General features: G+C 48.4%; 1 protein-coding gene across 1 annotated transcript; it reads left to right on the top strand.

Annotated features, from left to right (window-relative positions):
* Positions 1 to 4,532: 4,532 nt before the first annotated feature.
* Foxq1 (forkhead box Q1) lies at positions 4,533 to 7,066 on the top strand. Its single transcript, XM_028775706.1, has one exon. It carries the CDS (start codon positions 5,008 to 5,010, stop codon positions 6,208 to 6,210), a length of 1,203 nt encoding a protein of 400 aa, XP_028631539.1. The 5' UTR covers positions 4,533 to 5,007; the 3' UTR covers positions 6,211 to 7,066.
* Positions 7,067 to 10,522: the final 3,456 nt, after the last annotated feature.

The following is a 10,522-nucleotide window of genomic DNA, read 5'->3' as shown; positions in this document are numbered from 1 at the left end:
TCAGTTCTGAAGTGCCGGTCTAGCATGTGTAAGCCTTGGAGTCAATCCCCAATACTGTAAAGGGAAAAAAGGAAAAAAAAGGGAGAAAATAAAACCAGAATATGGGGTGGGAAAGAGAAACAAAACAAGGTGGTCGAAAACTGATAAATGCTGATCTAGGTGATAAACCCCTGCTATTTGATTATGCTGTTCTAGGCAACCTCTGTCTCTACTTTGGAATATATTTCAAATTTTTCATTACAAGTATATAAATGGATTCTTCATAGATGATAGATAGATAGATAGATAGATAGATAGATAGATAGATAGATAGATGTTTGAAGGATGGATCAGTGTCCCCAGGGTCAAAGCTAGCACTCTTTTGTAATAAAGCATCCCAGGGCTTTCTTTCATTCCTAGATAATACCTTCCTATATCCTGCTACGGTGATTGGGATTTTGTCTCTTGGGTACAGAATCAGGTCACTTTTTCAAACGTCTCTAACCTCTGTCCTGTCCTAGATAATCTATTTTTTATCTTTTCTCAACTTTCCTTAGCTGTTTTCTCTCTTCTCTGCCGTGGTTAGGCCTGCCTCTCTGTCACTTGCACTGTTCAATACCCACATAGAAATAAGGTTCACATAACCCAGTACTCGTTCGGTTTGATGGGTTCCCAGGAGGCTTCCAGCTGTAGTGTATGGAGATGAAACACAACTGTAGTTTTCATCTGGTCAATCACCTTAGTCACATGCCAGAATTCTTTGATTCAATCATACCCCCACCCTGAGGACCAAAAGGAGACTGATCAAACCAGACAAGACAAACAGATGATCTTGGTCCTATTCAAATTCCTTTGAAAAGAAGTAGGGGGAAGGATATAAAAAAAAAAAAAACCTACCTGGATCTTATCCACTATTGCCACACCCATATCAGTCTCTTCGATGTTTTCAAAGTCGTTGGTACCTACAAAGTAAACCAACCCTCTAGACTAGAAAGATGTGGGTGGGTTAGAACAGAGAACCAAGTACTCTCGTTCTTGACTGTTTTCACTAAATCCAAAGGAACAAAACAGCTAGGCTTTACCTTTGAAGCGCCCCTTTTCTGCTATCTAACTACTAGTCCCCAAGCCAGGCCCTCTCTGAGCACTAAAAGCCACTGAACATAAGAACAGAGCCTTGCATTTTACCCCAGGACTCCCTGTGTTATCACTTTCTTTATGCCTGAAGCTTCCCCCTTCTTAACCACATTATACTACACACTTGAACCCCAGGTCTCCACCAGAAGGCTGGTTTTGGTTTACTTTCCCTTCAGACTCAATAGACTATTGGCAAAGGTTAAGGTTAATAAGGAAAGAAACTCAGCCATTTCCATAACGCTGGGCTACATGTGCTTCATGTCCAGGGATTACAACCAGCCTCTTGGGGAATCTATCAAATCAGAAGAATTATTAAGGTGAGTGAACCCAACCTCTAGATGGTAGATCTTGTAGAATGTAGGAGGCAGGGAGGCATGCCTGAAAACAGTGGAGAAGAGAGAAAACATTTAGACCCATTTTTTTTTTTTTTTTACTATTTATTATTCTAAAACATAGAACAAGTTGTCAGCATTTCCAATGGGAGTCTATTCTAGTCTACTAAATTACCTGAGGTGTTTTACATATTAGTTTCTTTGTTTCTAGATTAATGTTTAGGAATGGGGTGGGAAAACACTACCTCACTAAGAAAACAACAGTGTCCACAGGTAAGTTTCTGTTGGTGCCTACAGATTGTGCTCCAATTCTCTCTTCCTAAAAACCACTTCAGAGAGGAAACGAGGTCACAGCGATGTAAATGTTTCCTCTATATAGCTCAGCTACTCATCTCCCTGAAAATTAAAGGGCAAGAGAATAGTTAATAGGTCTTTCTCCGTCTTAGGTATTTGGTCAGGCACTTAACAATCCATCAATATCAGAATCCCAAAAAGATAAAATTGAAGAACAGACTTCTCCAAAAAATATATATCTTTTTTGGAAACTTGTGGAGGAAACTGGAGATTGGGGATGAGGGGTTGGTGTCTGTTCTTTTAAACTTTTAAACCCCAACCTCGAGGATGTGTGAATAGAGATGCAGAAAACAGACATCTTTCTTCTTGCTGTTTTCCTTTAACATTCACAAAAGGTGAATGATTCTCCTGCGACAAAACAACAGTTAAAAATAGTAATGCTGAAATCAACTGCAACCGCATAGAGCAGTTTTATTTGTGATTTCTAACTTAAGACAAACTTTTTCTCAGCACACGGCATTGATGGGACAAGAATAGGAAATACAACCATGAAATAAAGACAAGACTCTATCTTGATGGAATCTGTATCCTAGTTCCCAGGCTCCTTTTTCCCTTCCCCAATAGCTAGACCTGGCCACTTTCCTCCTGGGGTCTTCCTCTCCAAAGTCCTTGTAGTGGGTCATAGGCAGTCCCTTACCTAGCCATTCCAACCTCCCAAGGAATTCACAAAGTAGAAGGGGTTGCCTCCCGCCTCCTTGAGAAGTCTCCATCCTCCACTCCTCCTCCATCCTCCCAAACATTCATAAGCTCCAAACTCAACAGTCAGCTTAATAGGGATGAGGAATGGGCAGTTCCTAGCCTATCGGAGATCAAGGTAAGGAGAGCATCTGCTGCAGCTAGTGACAGGGGAGATGGATGGTGTGCAGAGCTGGCAGTGAGATGGGCTACCCTACCTGGCAGCCACTGGTGCTCCCAGGCCTGGAATCTCCCTATTGCCTGAGTCTCAACCCTCCTAAAAATATCTCCTCCATAAAACAGGCATGAGTCCTCCTGTCCTGCTCTGCCTACCCTCAGAGTTCAAATAAGGACAACCTTCATTAACAATGTCTTTTATCCCTGGCCAAATCAATGTTCTGCCTCCTTGTGCTGGGCTAATTTCTCATCCTAACTCACTTCCCTGGCCAGGACCTGGGAACCATCCATTCGCAGGCTAGAGCTAAGAGGAACCCCTCAAAAGTGGCTGTTTTCTGAGGCTGAAAGAGCACACCACGTGATAAACAGTAACGTAGTGCATAATACAAAATATCAGATTCTTCCCTGGCTGTCATGGTGCCCACTGCATTCTGAATGCCTATATGCCTTCTTGACTTAAGAGAAGCTTGTGTATGTTTTCCACACAAATGGTGGAAAGTAATAAAATAAACTTCAAAGATGCGCTCCCACCTAGTCGCAGCCTCGATGCTATTTGCAACAAAAGCAGGAAGAAGGAGGAAGCTGGTGTGGTAAGCATAGGGTCAGAAGTGCACCCTTCCTGGTGCAAGGACCCTTTCCTTGGAGAATTGACACCGAGTTGGCGCCGGTCCGAAGAGTCGGAAGAGTAGTAGAAGGGGCCTCCTTTCCTGTTTGAGACCTGTGCCACTAAAGCCAAGGCAAGTTCTAGAGCACAGTTGGAGACAAATGGCAATAAACACAAACACTCCTTGCCCTTGCCTCAGGCCCCAAGGAACACACATCCTCCCGTGATTCTTGTTGACTTGCTAGAGCCGGGCACTGCACGGCTGTGGGCTCTGCCCACGTCGCAAGACTTCGGAAGGGACTCAAGTGCAGGCAGAGCAAGACATCCCTCACGCGAACGTGGTCTCCCCGCAAAAGTATGGGGCGTTGCCTCCCTCCCCAGAGCCTCCAGCCAGGTATGACAAAATAAAAGTGAAAGTCGGAGGCTGGTTAAGGAGCAAGAGGTACGACCAACCAAAAAGAGTCATACAATTTCAAGCTCGGGGTTTTTACTTGTTACAAGGGGGAAAGTTGGCCATAGAAAGGAAATAGGAGGAAGGGCACGGGAAAGAGGTCAATGCAAAGGCTGTTCCGTGAGGTTTCTGCAGTTTGGCGATTCAATCATCACCAGGGATTTCCTTTCCTAAGAATCTTGGCTCTTGCTGCCAACAAAACGCAGGCTGCACACAGCGCGCAGCCTAGGACTGAGGCCAGGCCTATGCAAATCCCAGTCCCTCGACCCAGCCCTTTTAGGTGTCTCTCTGGAGCATCCTAAAGTGTCAGCTCTTCCAGGTATAGCAGAGCAGTTGTCTCCGGGAGTCCAGGTGGCCACAGAAACCCACTCGGTGGCCGCGAGAAGACAGAAGTTCCTACCTGCGCAGCGGGGCGGGCGGGGCAGCCGCACAGGCTCGCACACACACGCGCGCACACCCTAGCCGCGCGCTCGCTCCCTATTGGAGAGACTGAAAGGGCGGGGCCGGCCAGACCCAAAACAAACAACCTGCGCCCGGGGAGACTCTGTGGCCCCGCCGCCGCGTGGCCTCGGCCTGATGAACGCTGTGGTGGGGGGAGCCGCGGCCACCTCGGCCACCTAGTTCCCCCACCCCCTGGCCGTGGGCGCCCAGGCCCCGCCCCCGCGGAGCCGCCGCAGGGTTATATTGGGCCGGACCGAAGGTGGAGGCGAGATTCTGCTGCGGCCGGCCAGCGCGGACATGCTGCCCGGGAGGCCGGGGGTGGCAAGGCGGCTGCGAGTGCGGCGGCCTCGGAGACTCCTTTCCATGGGCTGTCGAGGCTGAAGACCTTTTATCCTCAAAAGTAGCGGGTGCGCCATCAGACGTCAGCTCGGTGCCTGAGACCTAGACAGTCAGCGAAGGAACACTTTTGGACGCCTGGACGGATAACAGATGCGCCGGTTCTTTCCTCCTAGCACGAAACCCTAAGGCTGGCGCGTCCTGGCCCCCGCTTCGCAGGGTGGCCCCTCATTCCTAGCTTGTCTTCCGCCCAAAGTCTCTAAACCTCGGAGTAAGGACAGCACTGCACCAACTTCTGCTACTCCACTCCTCAGTTCACCCAACACTCAACACCCCTCCAAAAACACATTCCAGCGGAGGAGGACCTTACAGAAAGGCGTCTCTCTCGGAAAGACGCAGGAGCGGTTCCTCCCGAGAGAAGGCAGCCTCAGCGGGCCACCGGATCGCCACTCCGGACGCCACTCGCTTCCTACGACCTCGCAGGAAAGGGGTAACAGCGCCGGACGGGAAGCACCAGCGCCGGCATGAAACTGGAGGTGTTCGCCCCACGCGCAGCCCACGGGGACAAGATGGGCAGTGATCTGGAGGGGGCCGGCAGCAGCGACGTGCCATCTCCGCTGTCTGCGGCTGGCGACGACTCCTTAGGCTCTGACGGGGACTGTGCGGCCAACAGCCCGGCGGCGGGCAGCGGCGCCGGGGATCTGGAAGGTGGCGGCGGCGAGAGGAACTCGAGTGGCGGGCCGAGCGCCCAAGACGGTCCGGAGGCAGCCGATGGCAGTAGAACGCAGGCCTCCGCGGTAGGGCCGTGCGCGGGCAGCGTGGGAGGCGGCGAAGGTGCGCGCAGCAAGCCGTACACGCGGCGGCCCAAGCCCCCATACTCCTACATCGCGCTCATCGCCATGGCGATCCGCGACTCCGCGGGCGGACGCTTGACGCTGGCCGAGATCAACGAGTACCTCATGGGCAAGTTCCCCTTTTTCCGGGGCAGCTACACGGGCTGGCGCAATTCCGTGCGCCACAACCTCTCACTCAACGACTGCTTCGTCAAGGTGCTGCGCGACCCCTCGCGGCCCTGGGGCAAGGACAACTACTGGATGCTCAACCCCAACAGCGAATACACCTTCGCCGATGGGGTCTTCCGCCGCCGCCGCAAGCGCCTAAGCCACCGGACGACAGTCTCCGCGTCGGGGTTGCGGCCGGAGGAAGCTCCACCCGGACCTGCCGGGACCCCGCAGCCCCCGCCGGCCGCCCAGTCCTCCCCGATCGCGCGCTCGCCCGCTCGTCAGGAGGAGCGCTCCAGCCCCGGGAGCAAGTTCTCCAGCTCCTTCGCCATCGACAGCATCCTCAGCAAGCCGTTTCGCAGCCGGCGCGACGGCGACCCGGCTCTGGGGGTGCAGCTACCCTGGGGCGCGGCTCCCTGCCCGCAGCTGCGCGCCTATCCCGCGCTTCTTCCCGCGGCGCCCGGCGGCGCCCTGCTGCCGCTCTGTGCTTACGGCGCGGGCGAGCCCACGCTGCTGGCGTCGCGCGGGGCCGAGGTGCAGCCCGCGGCGCCCCTGCTGCTGGCGCCCCTCTCCAGCGCGGCCCCAGCCAAGCCATTCCGAGGTCCCGAGACGGCCGGCGCGGCGCACCTGTACTGCCCCCTACGGCTGCCCACGGCCCTGCAGGCGGCGACCGCCTGTGGTCCCGGTCCGCACCTGTCCTACCCGGTGGAGACGCTGCTAGCTTGACACAGCTCTGAGCTCAGCAAGAGGGGTTAGGGTAGACTTGGGGGCGCCTTTTGTTGGGGAGGTTGGAACGCAAGCTCCAGGGCTGTGCACTTTCCACGTTCCAGAATAGAGATTTTTTTTCAACTTTCCATCAAATGTGCCTTAAAGTTAAGCATTTTGACCCAAGTGTTTTAACTTAGCCCAGAATAGTTTCGTCTTTTGTAACTTTACAGAGGATCAAAGCCGTTCTTTTCTATTTCTTGGCTAGGCCTGTACTCTCCCGCATAGAGGCTTTCCTCTCCCTCCTACTATTTGCGTTACACCTTCCACTGATTTATCTTCCCCACCTCCCCCCTCAAAAAAAAGAAAAAAGAAAAAAGAAAAAAGAAAAATACATCAGGGAACCACTCCATGGGATCAATGACTACTGCTTGGGGTTTTGGGACCCCGCTGGGTGTAAATGTGTGTCTTTCATAGGAGTGGCTGTGTGTGAGAGAGCTGTCAATCTTCCGGTCATTTTCTCTGCTATCAACCAATGCTTCACTGTGCCAAAAAAAGGGGGAAATGTTGTTGGGTTTTTGTAATTAAATTATTTATATATTTTTGAAACCTGAATTGAAATGTTGCAGGCAACGGCTACAGCTTTATTAGTGGTTACCTAACTGTGGTCTTCTTGGGCCAAGCAATTTCTTTAAAGGAAAAGTTAACATTATGTTTGTGGGGTGCCAGGGCCACCACCACGTGAATCCAAGTATGATTTTTATTTTAATATTATTTGTGTCCGTGTATATATTCGTGTATAAATTTTATGAAGCCCAGGCATACTGCTTGTTTTTTAAAAAAATAAAAAAATAAAACTCAAAATTGATCTACAAAACACTTTGTGGTTGTAGACTGGGGTAGATATTTTACCACTAGCCCCCCCCCGAAATGGGTTCAGAGTTGAGTCTCAAAAAAAAAAGTCCTTCATACTGAGATCAAAATATTTGTGGTTTCATTTTTCAGATATTGTTTTACAGTGTCTAGGATGGGCCTTCCATTTATAGGGTTCCCTAGACTCAAAGACATTCAGGAGTTAGCACACCATATATATCTGCCTATCTCGTACTAAGAACCTTGAGTAGGCCAGGTGAGCTATACAAACAGTTTTTAGTCAAGTGGACATTTTCAAGTCAGTAGATTGAAGCTGGAAACTTGATCTTGGCTTAAAACTTTGACACACCAAAATATCTTCAGGCAACTGGAATGCTGGTGTTTTTATCAAAACAAAGCTACCTTTTCATGAACTAAAACATTTGCTTGGGTGTGAACAGTTGTGTGATCCTGTTGTCAACTGAGAAATTGTAACTATGGACGCTGATTTCTTGGTTAAGTTCAAAAGCAGCAGGTCCCTAATAGTTTGTGCGTTGTAAAAGTCTGAGGTGGTGAGATATTCAGACAGAGTATCGGGGCCTCCTTGCCAGACTTTCCACTCTTAGGTAAATGAAGCCTGTCTTAGACCTAACAGAAAGGTAACTGTGATCTTAACATTTCAAGGAAAAGAGAGCAGGTGGAGGCTGCTCCTTCTGGGACCGGGATGTAAGAAAGCCTTCTAGGCTTGGGGTTCTAACTACTCAGTATTCTTAAGAGTAATACTAATGAGCTAGATTGTTACAAAAGATAAACAAAACTGAAGCAAACCAAGCAGGAAAAGGGAGGACAGGTTCCCCTCCTGGAGATTATGTTCAATTGTGTGCTCCCAACAAGTCGTCCATGTCCGAGAGCAGGAGTGTTTAGCTTACACTATGGTGCCTCTGCTTTCTACCTGACTTCTCTCCAGTTAGGCACCCTATCTGTGCAGGGTGCTGCCTGCATTCTGAAAGCCTGATGGCCATGTACCCACTGGTACTTACTCTTTTCTTCAGATGCTATGTCTTTTGCTGTTCACTAAAATCACTGTTTATATCAAAGAATACAAAAACCAACTTAAAAGAGAAAGGTGGTGTTTTAAAATCACACCTGTTTCTCCTCCTCTCAAAAGGGAAAACATTCCTCCTGATAAACTGAGAGTCAACACACTGCTCTCTCCTAAGCCTTTGTCCCTAGAGACTGAAGGTTTTTCAACGGAACTGTTGAGAGTCCGGGACTGGGAGTTTCTGGCTCGGTTGGGTCAGTTCTATATCCTCTACCATGCAGTGTGTTTTTTCTGGGTGCTAGGCCTCCAGGGAGACAGAACAGTTTCACTAGGGAGGGGCCTACGGGGAGGGGGTATGGGGGACCTGTGCAAAGACTTTTATTTCAGGCCATATGGCTTCAAAATACAGAGGTGTAGGCCTTCGGTGCTGAAGCTGGCAGGACCACGTCTGAGCAGCTTTGAAGCCTTCAGACCTGTTGTACCATACTGATGTTCTGGATGGTGATGAACTTGACCAATGGTAGTGGCTGAGAGCATCCAGTGTTCTGCAGCCTCTACTGCTTGAGTGAGATGGGCAGGGGAAATCCAAAGCCTCAGCTACTGAATAAACAGCCACGGGCTCCTTCTAGAACTGACTCAGATTCTTGACACTCCCACCCCCAATACTCTACGACATACACAAAAGCCAAGCTCCCCACCAGCAAATAAAGATTCTCCTAGAAGCTCAACAAAGCTTTTCAGGGTTAGCCTTACTGACCCGTGAGCATCCATAAGTAATGCCTATGTGTCCACCTCACCCACTTGGACGTCTCACAACTTACATTTTTGTTTTTTGCCTTTAGGAACGTATATCCACACACACAGCATACAAAACAAATTCACAGACTAAGATAAACTCACATCTTTGGATCTAAGAAAGAACACTCACTTTATATACAAGAAAACAGTGGCCCGAGGGCTCTCTTTAAGTGTCCCACTCTGAATGGTACGAGATCTAGCTCTAGAACCCAGAGACTGCAAGTCCCAAGTCAGAATTCTTTCCACATTTATGCAGAGATTTCAGACCCAGACATGCTTTGCTCTGGATTTAGCTGAGCTAACATGAAATTGTCTCCATTCACGGTTATGATGAAGACGATCAGATTTCCCAACTGGCAAGTGGTTTCTCTCATTACCAAAAGCTTACTCTCTGCTTCTCCCCAAAACTGGCATTCTATTCTATTCTATTCTATTCTATTCTATTCTATTCTATTCTATTCTATTCTATTCTATTCTATTCTATTCTATTCTATTCTATTCTATTTGTACAAATTGGATGCTGGCGCTTTAGACCAACCCTTCACCCATTATACATTCTAGAGCCAGCACTGATTTCCACTCCATTCTACAGAGTCCCATAGATACATTCCTGCAGACTACAAGGAGCAGAATACTGCTTGGAAAAAGAGTTCCTTCAAGGACCTGCCTGTGACCCAGAAGCCCTTCCTAACTGTTTTCTCATACCAGCTATCAAACAAGTAAACAAACCAACAAAAGCACCCTGTTCTAGATAAAGAAGAAAGTAGACTGTCTCTCCTTTATGTTCAATTTTTAGCTTTTAAAAAAATTAACTCATATATTTACATTCACATTATAGGGGAGAGGCACTTACTGGCACCAAATGTAAAAGGATGTGCTTCTCTCTGTTATTGTTTTATTGTAATTCTTTTGACCACAATAGCTGAGCTTTGCCTCAGTTCTAGAAATTAGACTCTGAAGAGTCCTTTTGTAAATATGCTGTGCTTTCCAGCTCCACAGTACTTCTCTTAAGTTACAGACTTTATAGTCCCCTAACGAGACCATTAAACTTTTGTTATGCTTTAACAACATAATTTGTTAATTCTTAATGTTGTCAACAAATGGCCTTAATAAGTATCTTCCAAGAAGATCATGATCAAAACCATAAAGCCGTAACTCGCCCCAGATTCCAGGATCTCTTTCAACTTGGCAAAGATTCCAGGGTCACGAAGCACTTGTGAGTGTGTCTTTCTCAGCCCCGTATCTTTTTCAGCATTATTAAGATGGGCGAGTGACCAGAAGCAAATGTCATTCTTGTCACTGGCCAACTCCTGCGCAGACTGGAAAACAGAGCTGTATCAACTTTGGCTTTGGGAACCTACAGCCAAACGTAAACATCCACATGGGCCACACTTCCCAGCCTTTCCTAGACCTCTCTGCTGCTCAGGAAGTTCTGCTTTAAGAACAAGCTGTGACAGAGCCTTTTGATCACATCTAGTCTATGATCCAACTAATATAAGGATTCATGTGTTGTTTGCTTTTGATAGCCAGTTTCTAACCACTGGAGAAAGGTGGGAAGATTTTGCAATCTGTTTATTAATGCTCGAGTATCTCTCTCTCTCTCTCTCTCTCTCTCTCTCTCTCTCTCTCTCTCTCTCTCTC

Source organism: Grammomys surdaster, unplaced genomic scaffold (genome assembly GCF_004785775.1).
Source record: "Grammomys surdaster isolate TR1022 unplaced genomic scaffold, NIH_TR_1.0 258, whole genome shotgun sequence".
Taxonomy (NCBI): domain Eukaryota; kingdom Metazoa; phylum Chordata; class Mammalia; order Rodentia; family Muridae; genus Grammomys; species Grammomys surdaster.
The sequence above is the reverse complement of the archived record's forward strand: the minus strand, read 5'-3'. Positions and strand labels throughout refer to the sequence as shown.